Raw genomic sequence first — 19,319 nt, forward strand, 5'->3', positions numbered from 1 at the left:
TATTTAATTCAGTTCGAGAATATGACGGTTTTTTCTTTGAGAAGAAACATCGTCCTTGATGCCCAGCACCTTTATCTGTTTTTGTAACGAATTCTCCTCTAAGCTACATTGAATTAGCATTTTGCACTTCTCGTTTAATATTTTCAGGCCATTAGCTGCATGCTGACGCATTTGCGCATCACAAGACTCCTCTGATTCGATGGCTTTTAGCAGTCGATAAATGGGTAGAAGCATTTCCTGGTAGTCCAGTAGATTCTCCATGCCGTTTAACAGTTCAGCCAAAACCAAGACAGCTGCCCGCTTAGTAGGCACAAAGCCGCCGTTGTTTAATTCGCTATTAACCAGTTGGAGAAGCTCGTGGAAAAAGTTCTGCACCTGATAGGCCAACAGACGACAAAGCTGGGCGAGATTGGCAAACGCTGACATTCTGAAATCGTGAACCGGAGATCGTGAGCCGTGCATAAAGCAATTGAGCAGAACAGCCTTGTATCTATAGCAAAGTGGGCCTGAAAGAGTAGTTAAATAAGTCTAGATTTGTATTTTAATCAGGGACCGTAATCATTATAAGTAAAATAATAAAAATCTTTATTTAATGGGTGTTAGTAGTGTATTGGTCCACCGAGCTGTAAGCACGATTTCAATTCCCACAGAAAGTGTTTTTTTATACAAATTTTTTTTTTGTTGTTTTTTAGGCGGTTTATGCAAAAAAATTTATTTTTTTCTTAACTGAATATGTGCTCCGTGGTTCTACATACAAGAGCACATTTAAATCTTTGTAAAATTCCGCGTAGGACGGCTGCAATCTAACTTTGAGTGATATTTCTAAGCAAAATAATATCGCTCACAAAATAATCATTATTTCTGAGCGATATTTTTTTTCGCTTACAAAATAATCATTAAATGGAGTACTCACCTAACTCCTGAGCGACTTTCAGGATAGCTTCGCCCACAACCAATCGGTAATCCAACTCAGCCGTCTCCGATAAGTACTCGTCACTCAGCTTGTCCAGCACTTCGGACTCCATCACATGAACCAACGACACAAAGAGCCGAACACAATTGAGGAATGTGTACGATTCCTTGTTCTTAAGAGTGGTCAGAGCTAAAGCTAAAATGAGATGACCCTGCGACATGGTAGCGGGATCTCTTTTCTTGAGCAAATCCATTATCATCTGAATGCCGTACACCTGCAAATGGGACTGCTTTTCCTCTATCAAAGAGCGAGCTTTGTGAAATGGTTGGATTTTTATGGCTTCACTTGGTCGCCACACTCCTTCGATTAATGTAATCAAGGATTGTACAGATTGGAGAACGAGAGGGTTAGAAGATCGTAATCGCAACTGCTGCAGTTGTTGCTTCAGTTCTTTAGTGCTTTCCGCGAGCCAAAGATCCTCGCTGCCCTCAATAAGTTCCTGCAAAAGGTTTAGGACAATGAGTAAGATATGGTCCGCAGTGTCCTGTTTTCCAGAATGATGGTCCAACAAGTCTTTTAGTATGAGCAAGAACTCCTTGGTGTGCAAGGCTAGCTGAGCCCTTAATGGTTGGTGAGCCACCATTTGGTTCAGCGCAATAAGCAAATCCAGCTTTAGTTGATACTTTGAGTTCAGAAAGTCCTTCAGCTCCGTTTCCGTTGAAATAAAATCAACACTGGCTGATGACTTTTCCTTTAACTGGTTGCCCATAAAACGTAAAAGAACTAGGAAAACATTGCAAGTGAGCGTGTGATGAGAGCTTGAGATAAGCAGTCCAGGCAAAATTCTGCCCATATCATGATCCACTTGGTGCTCCTGGTGGGCTACTTTAACCTGAACTTGGTTGTTTGCGGAAGGGAGGATGAGAATTCGTGGGTGAAAACTGTACCAAGGAGGTTCCTCGTCGACTTGCCACTTTAAAAGTCTTTTAAGCACTTCTGGCAGTTCCTTTTCCCTTTCTCTGTTATCCAGACAACGTGAAATGATCATAGAAAGCTGTTTAGTGGCTGGTAGTTCTAAAGGAAAACCGTCGTAGAGTTGAAAAAGCAGGGGAAGGTAAGGAACTAGAAGGTTACTGGCCAAACAAGCCACGGTGGAGGAGCAGAAAAGATGCTGCCACAAGAGGATGCGATTGCAGAGTTCCTGGTGTTCCATTACGATTAAACCACTTATAACATCTTCCGGGTTAATAAGACTCTCCCAGTGCTTGTATAAGGTTTCCTCTATCTGCTTCTGATTGGCATCATTTAGATCGTAGAGCCTCCTAAGGGATAAGACACCGGCACACATTTTGTCCGCATCCCGAAGGTTAAATTTACAATACTCAAACACCTGGAGAATCATCTTTTCCTGCGCAAGTTGAGAGAATCCCTTCCTAGCCACAATTCCCGCAACAATTTCCGCATTTCTTGTGGGACTCACATTGGGCGTCTGATGCAGCGCCTCCACAAAGCTGAAAAATCCTTGGGCTGAATTTAGTTTTCCGAGGAGTTGATGGTGCAACACTTTGGCCAGAGGAGTGCTGAGAGGTGTGGCCTTCAAGAGTAGGATGTGCCGGAAGAAATCCGCTTTGGATTCCTGTTGCCAGAGGTAGGATATAGCCTTTTCCAAGTGCACCGAGTCCTCCTCAACACGCAGACTCATAATGGCGGCCAGAAGATCCCTTTCAACTAGCTCCATGGAGTTGGCTATGTGAAACTGTCGTATTGGCAGTAGATTTACGAAGAACTGAATGCTCAGGAGCAGCAAGCAAGGATTCGCCTTCACTTTTCCGTCGGCCTCATTGAATATAGGCGACTTGTAAAAATCCTCATGCAACTGACATCGAAGGGAATAATAGGACAGCTCCTGGGTGGCCTGAATGCACAGTTTCAGGTGGGCCACCGATATTAGATCCTCCTTGGCGTCGCTATGGAAGTTGATATTCTTCGTAATGGAGTGTAGCACATGTTGCAGTCTCACTATATAGGAAATTGTGGGTTCCCTTGTGGGATCTATACTGCATTTCTGCGCGGCGGTCAACAGGTATTCCTCGCACAATTCATGCAACTGCTGATCAACCTCTAGTTTCACATATTTCTCTAAAATTAACAGGTTGTTTTCTAGGACATCGGGTGGATCTGAGTTGCTTGACTTATTTGCTGCAAATATTACAATATTTAAATTGTTTTATTTATTAAAACATGTCACTCTGGTTACCTAGTGCCTTATTTAAAGTTAATTCCTCTAAAAGAGCAAAGTATTTGGCCGTATTTATCATTATTATCACAACAAACACTAAATTTGTGCGAAATTCGCGACCATTTGCTAGAGATGAGTGTTTACAGTGGCACAAGTGCAATCGATAAGCTGAACAAAGTGCTGGCAATATAGCTACTTCAAGGGGTACATCAATTATCGGCTTACGTTAATTTCTAAAAATAAATTACATAAATTATTCACAACTATTAAAATTGTTATAAATTTGTTATTTCCTTACGGAATGTCTTTCAAGAATCAACAGTTCTTATGCACTATTTAACTTCTAGCTATTTCTACCCTAAATCTAGCTATGTTTTGCCAATCGATAGTCGGCTGCACTGGCGGCGGATTGCGCATCGACTGCATCATTTCGCTCTGGTCATACTGGCCCACGAACAAAAAAAGAGCAGCAGGAAAATCGAACAACTTTCTTTTTCCCCTGCTTTGTGTGAGTGCATGCAAAAACACAAAGTGCGCAGAATAGCTTAATTCAGCTAACCGATTCGGACTCGAACGTGCATCAATTGTCCAGCGGCACCGACGCTCCGCCCACCGTCAGCCGCCCCCGCGAAAAAAAGATTGCCAAAAACACCTACGCGCAGGCAATTAAGTCCGTGTGATATTGTGTGTGTGTGCTCGCGAGTGTGTGTGTGAGTGTGTAGTGCTGCTGGGCAGTAAACATTTTCTGGTGAAAATCGGGGGAAAATGAAGAAAATCCTGTCCAAGTTCGAGCGCAATGAGAACTCGCGACTGGAGAACCCGCCCAACAGCAGCAGCTCGTCGTCCTCGAACGAGAAGAACAGCTTTGTGGGCAAGGTCTTTACAGTGGGACGCGTCACGGTCACCGTGGAGGATGTCCTGGCAGAAGGTACACATACTGCTACCCATCTATATTTGTCCGCACTTCCCCTATCTCCCAACACGTAGCACGTAGCGATTATGCTTATCACCGGGCTGATTTACAGGTGGGCAGTAGCCTACATGCCCTCTTTCGTTTCTCCCTCCGGCAGATTAGATAAAAATCGAGAATTCCCAAATGTGGGGCGTACACAAACCGCTAAAGAGCATAAAAATCAGCTGCGTATCCACTTAATTGGGGGCGCCACTTGTCGCATTTCCGATTATACATACGGTCGAAATTAACTAACTGGGACGATAAAAGTATTTTCAAAATTGAAGTCTTTATTGTTAGGTTTAGTAAGACTTTTTTTAGTAATAAATGTAAAAATAACTTACCTTTCTATAGATTTTTAGTTTTAAATTTAAAAAACTATTACCAAATAAATTACACTTTAGTTTCAAAAATTATCCAACAAATAATATATTCATTTTTTACAACTAATTTTTCTATTCAAATATATCTCTGAACTAGTTATGCTAAAAACTATATGAATTGACTTTCATAACCCATAACATCCTGTATAACTTAACTCATAACTTATGTATTTCAATAATTCGAATTTTAAATTTCTTTGTTTTTTTGACTAATGGGTTTTTGTGTTTTAAGAAGCTCGACTGTACAAACACAGTCACAGTTCTAGTTGGTTTTTCCAAAGAATACCCATAGAATTCCCGTAGCCACTACACATGGCCACAAATCAATTGAATCAATTATGTTAATTTAGCCAATGAAGCGGCAAGACCAACACTCAACTGCCTTCATCAGCCGACTGTCTCCCAGTTTTCCGTTTTTCACCTTTCCCCGAGCTAAATGGCAAAGTTCGCCCCTAAGGAAATAGCTTTGTCCTTGTCCTTGAAATGTGGAGTGCACCACATCCCCGTCCCGCGTGCAAGTGCCTCCTTGGCTTGGCACAAACACCAGCCATCTAACGTTGGATCATCTAACGATTGCTCACACAATGCCTTTCCTTCCATTCGCTACCTCTCCTTTAGACATTACGTAGTTTCTTTTTTGTTACTTTTATACATTTGGCAAGCGGACTCGATTCGTAATATTGTTTTGCGCTGCGCTGGCGCCGCTGTCAGACAGTCAGCTGTTGTGGGGGATACCCTGTAATTTATTGGGGGAAAGTGTATAGACTTAGGCCATTTCTCCGCGATAAATAAAGTGCTACATAAGTTCTCCTTTAAATTGTTTATTCATTCTCATTTTAACTAATGATTTTAATTGAATAAACGAACAAATTTTATGTAGATTTATGGCCGTTTTCTCGTCCGCCTGTTAAATTTAAAGGAAGCTTTAAACACAGTTTTCCTATATGATTTCAAGGTTTTAACACTACTTTAAATTTAACAAACGAACGAGAAAGCGGCCCTTGGAATTATGACTCTCAGTGGGAATGGAGTTTTTTAAAATATTAATAGGTTTACGACGAAACAAATGTTTTCATTTTTAGAATTTCTAACTCCCTTAAGAAATATTTCTGTACTTTGCTTAAAATACATCATTATTACATTACATTACATTATAAATTTTTAACGTTTTAGTAATATTGTAAATTAGTTTTATTTAAAAAAAATCATTAATTTTTTCATTGATCTATTAATTCTTTTTTTACTGTCCAAATATGCTGAGCATGTTTACAGTACACAGTACTTAATCACCTTATATTTTTTACCTGCTTTCTTTAAGTTAACTTTGAGCACCCAACAAGACAGCAAAAGTAGCAACAACAATTAGAAATGACTAAGCGACAAACGGTTAACGAATGGAGCTTTTTTCCTTGCCCCACCTTAACCCCCCTTAACGCCCACTTTGCATTTGACTCCCCATTTAGCCCCTTTCAGCCACTTTGTCTACCCTCGTTTGCGTTTCAAATTGCCTTCTCCAGTTTTCTCGCATCGCTACAATTGTGCATTGTTGGTGTTGCTTTTCATACTATTATTACTGAATGTTGTTGCTGTACTTTTTGCCAAAGTTGATTTGTTGCTGTTGGCTGGCAACCTTCAGCATTGATTAACATTTGACGCCATAATTTCACAAAGTCGAGCAAAAATCAAGCAAAAATGGTTACACTCGTATGTCCGCTATTCATTCTCTCTCTTTTTATGGACAGGAAATTATTTTTTACATTTGTAATATATTTTGTTGTAGATTTTTTGTGAAATTTTGGTATTTAAATAATTATTGGTTCGCATTAAAAATAACCAGTGAGCATTAGGTTAAATCAATTTAATTAAAAAATATATTTGAACCCTATTTAGATGATATTTTTCTCAGTGACTACGCTCCCTATCTTTTTTTTCTCACCCCCCGATCTTCCCCCGTTGAGTATTGTTATTGTCGCATGTTATTGTTGTTATTTCTGTACGTGACCTTCAATAGTTTAGTTTATATTGCGTTGCCTTTTTATCGTACATTTTGAAGTGGCGCAAAACGACAGGTGAAGAGGGTCTGAATGTGGGGGCTCTACTTGAATTCTATTTGCAATAAAATGAAATAAACCTCATGCAAATCGCCTGTTAGGCAAAACATGTGTAAATCGTTCCATGGCCAGACAGTAACTGCTATCGTTCGAATTTAGATACCCTATAATTGCAGCTCAGTTGAGTGCATATTTGCACAGCACTTGAATTACGAGAAAAATAGAAAATAGTTATGAAGCACACGTATTCATTATGAAGGGAGATAAAACCATATTACTCACCTTATTAAATTCTAATAATGTTTCTCAACGAATCTTAAAAAAGTGGTTTTTGGCATTAAAATTTTGAATAAGTAGCGAAACTAAAAAAAAAATGTTGATATTTCCACCCCTTTATTTTCTACTTAATATCATTATATATTTTACTAACAATAAAGTTTTCAATCCCGGGATGACCAATAAGCCTTCCTACAATTAGGCTTACAAAATTGCTTTGCCAAAATCAAATCTTTTTTACTAATAACTTTTTGAAGGCAAAAACTAAACTAACTACTCGTAATAATTTGCACCATTTTATTTGTAACTATTAAGGTATCCAACTAGTTGTGTTTTCTAGCACTTAGTCCCCTCACTGAAATATGTGCTTTGCTGTTTACAGCTGACAGCTGTTATGGCTGTCTAGCCCGTCAACCTACCCCCACTAATGCTCCGGTTTTCTCTTCCCCCATCTCCCCAAAACTCTCGCAGGTGGTTTCGCCATGGTCTTTTTGGCCAGGGGCAACGGCGGGGGCAGCTCCTCGGCAACCAAGTACGCCCTGAAGCGAATGTACGTCAACAATGAGCACGATCTGAATGTGGCCAAGCGCGAGATACAGATTGCGGTGAGTAAATAAATCAGGACAAACAGACCTAATCTAATACAACAATCACTTTCACCATTCCAGAGCAACCTGAGTGGGCACAAGAACATCATCGGTTACGTGGACTCGAGCATCACGCCCACTGGGAACGGGGTGTGCGAGGTGCTGCTACTGATGCCCTACTGCAAGCATCACATGCTGGCCATGATGAATGCCAGGTAAACTGAATGAGTTAATTAAATTCATTTGATCTTTGAACTATAATATAATTGAATAAAATCCCCCTTTAGATTACATGTTGGTTTTACGGAGCCCGAGGTGCTTAACATCTTCTGTGATATTGCCGAGGCGGTCTCCCGATTGCACTACTGTCAGACTCCGATCATACATCGTGATCTCAAGGTTGAGAATATCCTACAGACGGACGCGGGCAACTTTGTACTCTGCGACTTTGGATCGGCCACGGCCAAGACGTTAAATCCGCAGCAGCATGGGGTCACTGTGGTGCAGGAGGAAATACAGAAGTACACAACGCTGTCCTATCGAGCTCCCGAAATGATCGATCTGTACGGGGGAAAGAGTATTACCACCAAGGCGGACATCTGGGCACTGGGTTGCATGCTCTACAAGCTGTGCTTCTTTTCCCTGCCCTTTGGGGAGAGCACACTGGCCATCCAGAATGGGCAGTTCTCCATTCCAGACTCCTCGAAGTACTCGAAGGGCATGCACCAGCTGATTAAATATATGTTGGATACGGATCTGGAGAAGAGGCCAAACATTTGGCAAGTCTGTGAAGTGGCCTTTCGACTGGCTGGCAAGGATAATCCCGTGCAGAATCTACATGTAAGTATGGCTAAAAATTTATTCGAATTTATAGAAAATAATCTTGTATTTATCATTAGAAAACCCCCATTCCAAATTTCGACTTGCTGGTGGTGCCGCCGTTTGAGACGGAGGCCAAGAGGATCAGTGCCGCAGCCTCCAAGGCAGCCAAGGCTCAGAATGTGTCGGTTGTGGAGGCGGGCACCAGCGTAGCTCCTCGTTCTCGGCCCAAGGGTTCCTCCGCGGCGCATGGAGGAAATCCATTGGGTCTCGGCTTGCCTCCCAGTCCCTCGCCAAGGCAGAATATCACTTCGCCACAGCCTCAACCAGTGGTCGAGCAGTTCCAGGCCAACTTTCCAGCCATGCCGCCAGGTCCAACTCATCAGGCGGCTACTCCGGCAGCACCTGCTGCCACTAATCTCTTCGAGACCACTGGCTATCCGGATCCCTTCAATGAGCCAGCCACCGCGGTAATTCCAGCAGAACTTATTCCAACAGCAGAGGAGCCTAATAAGGAGGAAGTGCCTCAGGATTTGAATGCTGGCGGCACTGGCGGCACGCCCACGAAGAATATGCTGACGCCTCCTAAGCCCAGCGGAGGAGGTGGTCACAGACGAAATGTTAGCGACACCTCGGCCTTCAATAAGTAAGTGGAATATTAGCGAACAAGTTAGTCTAAAATCAAGAATACAAATTTATTATAGAAATTTTTAATTATTGAATGTGATGCTATCTCATAAGTACAGAAATTATAGATCTCCTAACATTTTCTCTAACAAAGACAGACACATTTTTGTTTGATCAATTTTAACTTTTCTTTTTAAATACAAATATTCTTGATTTTAGACCCTTTTCAATGCTTTGATCCAGCACGATCTGTATGTGTTCTGTGTTCTGCTCTTCTCTTGCTCTCTCACTCACTCTCTGCTTGTCTCTTTCTGTGTGTTCTTCATTCTTAAGAGCTACAAGTGACCAGGACGAAGGCGATGAGCCGCGAAGTCAATAGAAACGTTGTAGCCTTAAGATCTGTAACCCATCATTTACTTATGCTTGCTCTTTTCCCTTACAATTTTAATTTTATCCCTTCACTCACTGATCATCATTTAATCATCCATTTATTTCGTTGCGCTCCAGAACGTTTGCCAATGAGACAAGTCAGTTTCTGGCCCCGTTTAACAATAACCTGGCTGCCATGGGAGATGGTCCCCAGACTTTGGCCAGTGCTGCCTCGAATCCCGGGATCTATGCATCTGCAACGGCCAACTCCGCGGCGGTATCCATTAGCGAGTTAATTAAACCTGGACAAACGGCTGTAGAAAAGCGAGTGGAGGCATGGAATCCATTCGAGGAGGAGCAGCCCTTCAGCCAAATGACCGAGGATCATATATTCGAGGCGGAGTTCGACAAGATCCGCCAAAGAGGAAGTCAAGGAAGTAAGTTGAGAGGAAGAAAAAATAGGTTATTCCGTGAAATTTAAAAAGAATATATTTTTTAAAGAATGTCAATTTATAACTCAATATTAACCAGTATCATTTTTATAGGCATTACAGCCAAATCGGCTTCCACGACATCCACGCTGACGCCCACGGAGCAGAATAACTCTGCGGCTGTGGCTCCTATAGCAGCTGCTCCAGTGCCTGCTCCTCCAATTGCGACCGCCGTTTCGCCGCATCCACCGCAGGTCTCGGAGGATCCCTTCGGATCGGCGCCATTCAACTTGCCACCCGGGCTGCGAGAGAAGGCGAGCTCGCTGCGCAAAACCGGAGGTAAAGCATGAAATTCTACCTTAACCGTTTGCAATGCCAGAATACGTTTAGTTTTCCGATTGTTGCTTTTGTTCGCTCTCAATCTCGATGCAGAAAGTGAAAGTGATTTGAACGTAGACGTAGACGTAGTCTAAAAACTTCCTAGTAACGCTCAGCTCAACTCAGCAGAGAGCCGCCAAGGCGATCTCCTCGATATCCTCCATCCAAGGAGCCGCTTCCAGACAACATCGGCAGCCGCCGAAAGATACGATCAGCTCCAGCTATAGATTATCCATTTGCTAGCCGATCGCTGCACGATCGAAAGATTTAGCGTGCCATATAGAAAAGGGTGGAAGATCCCGCGACGTAGACTACTTAAGTGCAATCAATCAATTTGTAAATACCCCACAATGCACGCACTAATCGTCCCGAAAATACCCCAAAGAAACTGTCTATCTTTCTTCTTTTAACTTGTTTTTGGTGTTTCATAAGTTTTTGGTCACAGATATAAGCAACTCTGTCTCTTTTAGGATAACAAAAAAAACCTAAAATATTGATAAATGATTATTCAAATTACTATTTAACTATAAAATATCGTTAACCATTTTATTTTTGAACAAATATTACTTTACGGAAAAATTAGCTAAATATTACAATGATTTTCTATTGAAAGATGAATTTTATTAAAAATGTTCAAGGTTTTTTTTATCACTTTACCATCCCTTTAACCATCTCCAATCTTAGCGCTTCTAACAAAATATAACTTGGTGCTGGTACTAAGCTAGAAACAAATGAAAGCTAAAAAACCAATATTAATATATTATTATAACTAGCCTCTATGTAAATTTAGTTCTTAAAAGTAATAAATTAGCGGTTGTGGTTCAAAAACTAACCAATCAAAAGAACAAATTTCAATTATTTTTATTGTACAATTCATTGGCTTATTTGTAAATGTATCTACTCTGTGTGTAATTATAAATTTTAGCTATCTAAGAGAAAATATTAGATATATTTATTCATGTTGTTGGCGTAGAGTGTGAAGCAATTCAATTCTAACTAGCGTATACATTTTTGGCAATAATTTGCATATCAGAGTTATTACTATACATGTGTTAAAAACGTGCAATTCTAAAGATTAATGCTAAAGAGATTACTATTATGGATCTGTAGATATATTTACCGCTCGACATGACAGCAAACTCGACTAAGATCTTTACGTCTGATTGTTTTATATTTTCGCTTTCGATAAAGTTCGCCTAAAGCTTCGGTCCCTGCGGATGTGGCAGCAAACAAACAAACAAAAGTAACTCAATCAATTGTTATTAATCAACACGAGAGTCCAATCAACGCAAGACAATACACAATCATGTTCAAGATAGTCCAAGAATGTTTTCCAAATTGTCCAAACTGTTTTCTTATGCTCCTCACACACCGCCACACCAATTGAAATGTTCAACTAGCTATAACTACTACCCTTGTTAATACTGTACATAAGTTAAATCGATGGGGGAAGACACCTTGAAGCGTTAAACCAAAGAGCTAAAATTTAGTAATTAGAAGAGCGAAAAATATAACAGATAAAGCGCAATGAAAGCAACAAAAGTCAGGTAACCAAGACACATACAAGCAAATTATCAGATGACAACAAATACAGATTATATCTATATATATACATAAAGCACTATATATTTATACAAACCAGTTAAGAAAGGGTGTTAGCTTAAGTTCAGCCACAAGAAATGTATGAGATTTAAACCAAAACTGAAGCAAAACTGCAATAAACTCTATATTATGTTTAAAACCAAACTAAACAATCACAAAATGTAATTCAAACTAACTCAATTTGTGGGTAATATAATTGATAAGTAATCGGTTTGCATAGGCATGCACAGTTTAACAAAAGTAAAAAAAGTTATCAAAAAAGTGTCACAGAAATCTTTTCCAACCAAAATCCGTTTTAGTTCTGGTTTCAATGCACAATAGAAGAGATTTCTGTGATATCCCCGATAGAAATGAACTGTGCATGCCTCAAAATCAACACATAATTCCCGAAACTAACTTTTGGGTCAACATTACAACGTATTCCAGCTTCTATCGTCGCCCTCGTCATTGAACTAATATTACGTATACGTCACGTTGAGCATTGAGCATTCATAAATCACTCAGTAACTCATTACATTCCAGGGGATCCACATCGACATGCTCTCACCCATTTCATCCATAATTAGTTGTAGAACAAACTGCCGCTAACCCGTAAACCCGTAATCTCATTACCTTACTGCATAAAAGTCCTTCGCTCTCGTCCACAGCGAAATTCATCGGTGTTTCCTCCGGCGGAACAGGAGGCGGAGTGGCCACGCCCATCGGCCTGGTAGCAGGAGGAGGAGCCAACACCGCCACCTCATCCAACTCTTCCAAGTGGCTGCTCTCGCCCACATTGGAGGTTTCCAGCGAGGAGAAGACCTCGCTCATCAGCAAACTGAAAACCGATTCGGAGTGTGGAATGCCTGGCGGAATTGGAGCAGGGGCAGGAGAAGGTGTCTCTGGCTATGTGAAGCTCCCGCTAGAAGATCGCAACAAGTACGAGAAGCTGCGCAGCAAGGATCAGCCCACTTCCGACGACTCCGATTCGGAGGGTTCCGAGTTCTTTCAACAGGATAGCGATGAAGGTGGTGGCGGCATCTTCAAGCAGATGCAGCTGGTGACTAGCAATTTGCCGGAGACCATTCATAAGATCCAACAGGTGGCCTATCACAAGGTGGATAAGACAGCCCACTTGCCTATTGTTAAGAAACTGCGCGACAAGACCAAGAAACCCACAACAGCTGCCCACCAGGCGGCGCAGCAACTCAATCTCATGGCCGCCGCGGTGGCTGCCCAGGCAGAAGAAGCTGCCAAGGCGGCCGAATCGGATGGCGACTCCATAGGATCGGCCAGTGATCTGCGGGCAGAGGATGATGATCTCTTCGACGAGAATCCTCGCCAGACGCAAGCCAAACTGCGTCGTCCTCTGCCAACGGAAATGGATGGCATCAGCGAGTCGGTGAAGACCTGCAGCAGTTCAGCTTATCATGCTGAATGTGAAAGTGTGACCACCCATGAGGACGATGTGCGGAGCAGGGTGGTGGTTAAGGTGCGGATGAGGAAGAAGGACCGTGGTCTGGTCGCTGGTGGCAGCGGAGATCCGAGCGCCCCGTCCGAGGAACTAAGTCCCACTTCCAGCGATTTGCTGCACAAGTTCGGCGATCGTCCGTTGTTGCTGGATGATGAATTGGACTACGGTTCCGGAGAAAGCAAGAGCAGCACCGAATCTCCGCTGGCGGCAGCTTTACCCACTAAACCCGAGGTACTGGAATCCGAGGAAGATGTGTTTGCCCTGGCTCCCTTTAAGTTACCCGTGGGAATTCCTCTGAAAAAGAAGAGTAAGCCCAAGTCGAAGGCCAAGGAGATGTGGACCTCAACGCCAGTTAAGGGTGATGCCTCGACCAACTTTGCCAGCTTTCCAACGCAGCTGACGCCAACAAATCAGGCGGGGAACTCCCCACAGCTAGATGAGTTTAATGAACCAATTTTTAATCCCTTCCAGGAGAAGTCAGAGGCCGTGGCCAACAACCAATGCGATCTGTTCGGCCTGGAGCCATTTCCACAGGTAATTCGCACCATCGAACAGAACCCACAGCACCACCAGATCCACCAGCTCCACCAATTTCCCAGCCACAATAACAACAACAACAACCATGTGATCAAAGTGCCCGCCTCCGTGTCTGTGTCTCTTCCTGCCTCTGTTCCCGTGTCCGTTTCTGTTAATTCGTCTGCCCCACAACAACTGGTGACCATAAATCACTCGATTATTATCAACAAAACGCCGGAGCCACCGATGAACTATAATAGTAATAATAATAATAATAACCAGACGGTCAAGTCGAGTGGCACCAGCAGTGTCTATGTGAATGTGCCGTCTTACTCCAGCATTAGCACCAGTTGCAGCTCCATTAACCAGCCACAATCCTCACCAGCAGCAGCAGCTGTGATCCCAGTTCCGGCACCTGTTCCACCAGTTCCTGCCCCCGTTTCCGTTGCTGCTCCGGCTGCTCCCGCCACCATAACCCATCTCCGACCATTGCTGCCCATTGCCGATAATGCTTATGTGCAAATCTCCCAAGATCGCTGCTCCGATTTCACACCGGACGACGAGGAGGAGCCCGTGGTGCTGCGTGATGCCGATGTGGTGGCAGACGGAATCGGTGTACCTGCCGCTGGGAAGGCCAAGAAGGAGAAGTCCCATCTGGCTGTGAGGGTTCTGCCGGGAAAGCTCACGCAAAAAGTGAAGGGGCATTCGTACAAGAAAGTAAGTGCTGCTGCCCTGGGATCCACCAGTTCGCTGAGTTCCGGCAGCAAGCAAAAGCATCAGCGATTGCAGTACCAGTCTCACGATGATGACGACGACGACGAGCAGGATCAGGATGAGAATCGAGGAGCTGGTGGCAGTCGCAATTTCCAATCAAATACCATACAAAATTCAGCGAAAACGGGCTTCAGCAACATGAGCTTTGAGGACTTTCCCTCGGATCAGGAAATGGATCGCTTGTCCAGGACCATTCCTTTTGAAGTGGTGAGGAACGAGAAGATGTTACTCGAGGCGGAAAAGAAATTCGGCTCCCTCAAAAGGCGCAACAATCTGTTCTCGTAAATCGGAAGAAAGGGCAAAAACTATCAAGGAGACCTGAGACTGAGTGTTTCAAATTATTTTGGCATTTCGTTTAAGCTTTTCTCCGTTCTTTGTATCGTTCCAATAACTAAAATATCTGTATTTTTTGAGCCTAGTATTTATTCGCGTGTAGCAATGTTGAAAAGTGGTTAATATTATAACCACAGACATATTATACACAGAACAAGATCCAATACCTATAACTGTTATTTAGTGCAAAAATGTAAAATAGATTTAGAAGTGAAACATGTTTTAGAATTTATACAATGCGTAAGTCTACCAAAGTTACATTTATGTTTGTGGCATTTTTCAGCATGAAATATTCCCTCAATTATTTATTTATACAAAACTATGTGATTATACACCCAATAACAACCCCAAAAACAATTTATTGCTTAAACCAATTGCATTCACTAACACCAAGGTATTTAAGAATTAATTATTCTATCCGTATCGATTAACATACTCGTCTATGTTAGTACACCATTTGTTTTGCATATGTATTATCTCGATTATATAAAATATGCGTATTCTATTTATATTTGAACCCAGTGTTTTAATTGGTGTCCTTGGGAAATAATCACAAGTGTGTAAAAGTCACAAAAACTTGGTACTTCAATAAAATAAATTTTTTTTAAGAATCATTGTTCAATTTTCTAGCTACGACTGTTGGCGAGGCAGTGTGTCAGCTGTAGGGTTGCTTTTGTCAAAAGATAACGTAAAGACATCTGTTGCTTGTTCAAAATATATATACTTTCTTTGCGGTTAAGTACCTTATAATTTTTCTCTTTGTCAACGCTTGTTGCTATTTTAGTACTTTCGTGACATTAAATGCCATTGAATTCTTACACACTTACAGTAGGAATCAATTATAAAGGGTTTGTAAATTATTAGCTTAAACATTCCTATTGCTTTCCATTTTTTTTAATTTTAAATTTATATTTGAATTAATTTCAATTAAAATTCAATAGTTCAAGAGGTGTTATCAAGATAACAATTTCCGCTTTATTAAAAACTTATTTGATCTGATCAACTTATAATTTTGTAAAATACTTTACAATTTTTTTTTTAATTTTAAATGTATATTTAAATTCAATTCAATTAAAATTCAATAGTTCAAGAGGTGTTAGCAAGATAACAATTTCCGCTAAATTAAAGAACTTTTCTGATCTGATTAACTTATTATTTTGTAAAATACTTTACAGTTTCACTACATTGAGTGTTCACTGTACCCAACTCGTAAACAAAGAACAGCTGAGCTGTGTAAAAGTATAGGTGAGTTTTTGTGTTGTGAAAACTCACACAAGATAAGCGAAAAAGTTGCCAGCCCAAGCGAAAAAATCCGACAAAAATAATAAAATTCCAAGTCAACAAAAACTCACAATATCACGTATCTGTCAGATACAAAATACAGTCGTATCGGATTGGTAGCACCGGAAAAAGTGTTTAGTCTAACGAATCACGTAGACCACAAAAGTCATGGAGAAGAACCACAGTTGGAACTGGAGCAACAAAGGAATACTGGTCAAATGCGGAGGGTTCTCATCGCAATTGGCCAAGAATGTAACCGAAAAAGTGGACGGAGATCCATTGTGGGGCTCCCGATTTGATGCCACGAATCCGGAGGCTGTGATTAAGACTCATCTCGACTTTCTGCGTAATGGAGCGGATATTATTCTAACTAATACGTATCAGTCCAGTGTGGAGGGATTCGTCAAGTATCTGGGTGTGAGCAGGGATCGTGGTGTTGAGCTAATCCAAAAGAGTGTTCATCTGGCCAAGGAGGCCAAGAAACAGTTTCTTATAGAGACGAATTCAGGACTGGAATCCGCTTTTCCCCTGATCTTGGCCTCTATAGGTCCCTATGGCGCATGCCTCAACGATGGATCCGAGTATTCCGGCAACTATGCGGACAAGATAAGCAAGGATCAGCTGAAGGAGTGGCACCGGACCAGATTAGAGATATGTCTGGCAGCTGGAGTCGATGGATTGGCCCTGGAAACACTTCCCTGCCAGTTGGAAGCGGAGGCAGTTACCGAATTGGTACTCGATAATTATCCGGAGTCCAAATTTTGGGTCTCGTTTCAGTGCAAGGTGAGTAATTGTGTTCCATTAGGCAAGAGAAAGATATTATTATTGATATTTTCCACGAGGCAAGTTAAACTCGGAAGTTTAAGATATGGAATATAATATTTAAATACTAAGACGATCGCTATAATATTTTTAGATTTTCTATTTTAATTACCTAACCAAATGAATCTTGAAAAAATATTTCAAAAGCATTTAAAAAATTTGCTGTTCTGCAATAACTTTATTAAAAATGTTAGTTAGATAGTTGATCACACTCATAAAAATAATTTTCTACATTTTAGAAAATCGCCCTAAAAAAAATTTCGCCCTTGAACTGAGAAAAATTTTCTATTTTCACGACAAATTTGCCATAAATTCAAGGCAGGTGGCAATAAAAAAATCTTTTTAGGGTAAATTTTTTCTATTTTTCTAATATTTAGGGCGTTTGTTTTCGATTTGCTTCGTTTTGACCTTTTCTAAATCCAACGGCGAATTGCCCTAATTTTTTTTCTGGAATTTTTCTAAATATGGGCGATTTTGTAAATCCACGGGCGAAAAGTCAGTTTTTTAGGGCGATTTAGGGTAAAAATTTCTATGAATGCACTTCAGATTGGTTTTCTAAAGCTGAATAAAAAATTATTCTGTAATTGATATCTACTATTCCGATTAATATTTTTTATTTCTACCTACATAAATAAGTATTCTTACATATATTTTTTAAAAATGTAGTTTCAAATTGAAATGTAAAGTGGCACTTTAACAAACACTCTGTATCTCTAATTTCAGGATGAAAAGAGCCTGGCGAGTGGCGAATCTTTTGCCCAGGCAGCTCTTACAGTATGGCGGTTGGTCCAAGACCGAAAGGCTGAGGACCGGCTCCTGGGAATCGGTCTCAACTGTGTGAACCCACTTTTTGTGACGCCTTTGCTATCATCTCTTACCAAAGCAGCCGGACCAAACCGAATCCCACTGGTGGTCTACAGCAATCGCGGCGAGATTTACGATGCGGATCAGGGCGAGTGGACTGGAAACGGCGAGGAGGTGGTCAAATTTGTGCCCGAGTGGCTCCGGCTGGGAGTCCGCATCGTTGGCGGCTGTTGCCGGGTCTATCCGACGGATGTGTTGGCGATCCGCAAGTACGTCGATAGCCTCAGCATAAAGCCCTAATCGGTCGAGCACTCCGAGCACTGATAGCTGCCTTGTCGTTAATGCGAAAGCCGTTTCGTGTGACTAGACCTAGACCTATTTAGTTTGCTAAATACATATGTACATTTTTGTACCCAGATCAGATGGGCTGCCTAATCAGCAGAGAGTGGAAAAAAGCATGGACGGCTGGGAGACAAAAACAGATTAGACGGGCGGACCAAAGGTAAACAAGTGGGCTGGGGACAGGACGGTCACCCGGCGACTGTTTTTGCAAACCTAGCTCAATTTAAGTCGGAATCCAAATCGCAAAAATCTCTGATTCAATTATTATAAAACAACATGCATTTGTCCTTTAAAATAAAGTTTAATACATTTTTACTCTTCATTATCGTCTTTCATTTTGAAAAAAGCACACTTTTTGAAGAAATTATTTATCTCTTTAGATTAGTATGAGTAATAAAATTAAAAATGTTTATACCCTTGCAGAGGTTATTATAATTTTACTCAGACGTTTGCAACGCAATGAAGTAGCCATTTTCAATCCTATCAAAAAATCTCTTATTTTTATAAATCACATGCATTTGTCCTCTAAAATAAAGTTTAATACATTTTTACTCTTCATTATCGTCTTTCATTTTGATAAAAGCCAACTTTTTGAAGAAGCTTTATTTTAGTTGAAGAAAAATTATTTATCTCTTTAGATTAGTATGAATAGAAAAATTAAAAATTTTTATACCCTTGCAGAGGTTGTTATAATTTTAATCAGATGTTTGCAACGCACCAAAGTAGCCATGCCATTTTTAATCCTGTTTATATATTGTTGATTAGCATCAATAGCCTTGGTTTAGCTTGAAGCGAAGTTGTCTTCCTTGTTATTTAAATCACTGCCTGGAAAAAAATTATAAATTTATTTAAATTTCCTATTTTCTTTTCTTTTTTCCACAAAAAATTAATTAAAGTCATTTTTGGTGCGACCCAGGCTTAAACAATTCACAAAATATGATTTAATTAACAAAAAAGCGCTGTGTTTCCAAAATTTGATCCCTTTATTTCTCTTATTTACACTTTTATTAAAAAATTATTTTTATCTTTTTTTTGCTAACCTTTGTATCCGGATAGACTAGTAGATAAACAGGGCAATGTTGTAAAAATTAGAATGTTAGGCCTTCCGAATGCAATATTAACTCTATAAAATATTGTTATACGTATATTCTGGACCTAAATTTTGTTACCTTAATAGTTTCAATTATACCGCCCTAGCGGTATGCTACAATTTAAGAATCAATGGTATGGATGGTATCAGATGCCCCAATTTTACTTCTTATTACAGAGTTTCCTGTTTGTTTTCTTAGGTAAACATTCATATATTATTTTACATTTACATCAATCAATAAATTTATTTTTGGACCACAATCATCTGCTGTTGGAAT

The 19,319-nt window shown here is 40.7% G+C and overlaps 3 protein-coding genes across 4 annotated transcripts; 2 read left to right on the plus strand and 1 right to left on the minus strand.

Moving 5' to 3' along the window:
* Window positions 1-3: 3 nt before the first annotated feature.
* Tango6 (transport and golgi organization 6) lies at window positions 4-3,320 on the minus strand. The gene is made up of 3 exons (XM_017144588.3): window positions 3,171-3,320; window positions 914-3,112; window positions 4-506 (listed from the first exon to the last, which is right to left on the minus strand). The coding sequence occupies exons 1-3, from the start codon at window positions 3,229-3,231 to the stop codon at window positions 4-6; spliced, it is 2,763 nt and encodes a 920-aa protein (XP_017000077.2). The 5' UTR covers window positions 3,232-3,320.
* Window positions 3,321-3,587: 267 nt separating this feature from the next.
* Nak (Numb-associated kinase) lies at window positions 3,588-15,220 on the plus strand. 2 transcript variants are annotated; one of them, XM_017144571.3, is made up of 8 exons: window positions 3,588-4,080; window positions 7,286-7,419; window positions 7,483-7,616; window positions 7,689-8,241; window positions 8,301-8,866; window positions 9,355-9,653; window positions 9,762-9,986; window positions 12,275-15,220. In XM_017144571.3, exons 1-8 carry the CDS (start codon window positions 3,918-3,920, stop codon window positions 14,653-14,655), a joined length of 4,455 nt encoding a protein of 1,484 aa, XP_017000060.2. In that variant the 5' UTR covers window positions 3,588-3,917; the 3' UTR covers window positions 14,656-15,220. The 2 variants fall into 2 exon arrangements, with proteins under 2 accessions (XP_017000060.2, XP_017000062.2); XM_017144573.3 differs by lacking the exon at window positions 12,275-15,220 and adding an exon at window positions 10,080-10,463.
* A 760-nt stretch (window positions 15,221-15,980) lies between these two features.
* On the plus strand, window positions 15,981-18,274 carry Bhmt (Betaine-homocysteine S-methyltransferase). The gene is made up of 2 exons (XM_017144568.3): window positions 15,981-16,767; window positions 17,530-18,274. The coding sequence occupies exons 1-2, from the start codon at window positions 16,153-16,155 to the stop codon at window positions 17,908-17,910; spliced, it is 996 nt and encodes a 331-aa protein (XP_017000057.2). The 5' UTR covers window positions 15,981-16,152; the 3' UTR covers window positions 17,911-18,274.
* Window positions 18,275-19,319: the final 1,045 nt, after the last annotated feature.

The sequence above is a fragment of the Drosophila takahashii genome, chromosome 2L (genome assembly GCF_030179915.1).
Source record: "Drosophila takahashii strain IR98-3 E-12201 chromosome 2L, DtakHiC1v2, whole genome shotgun sequence".
Classification (NCBI taxonomy): Eukaryota; Metazoa; Arthropoda; class Insecta; order Diptera; family Drosophilidae; genus Drosophila; species Drosophila takahashii.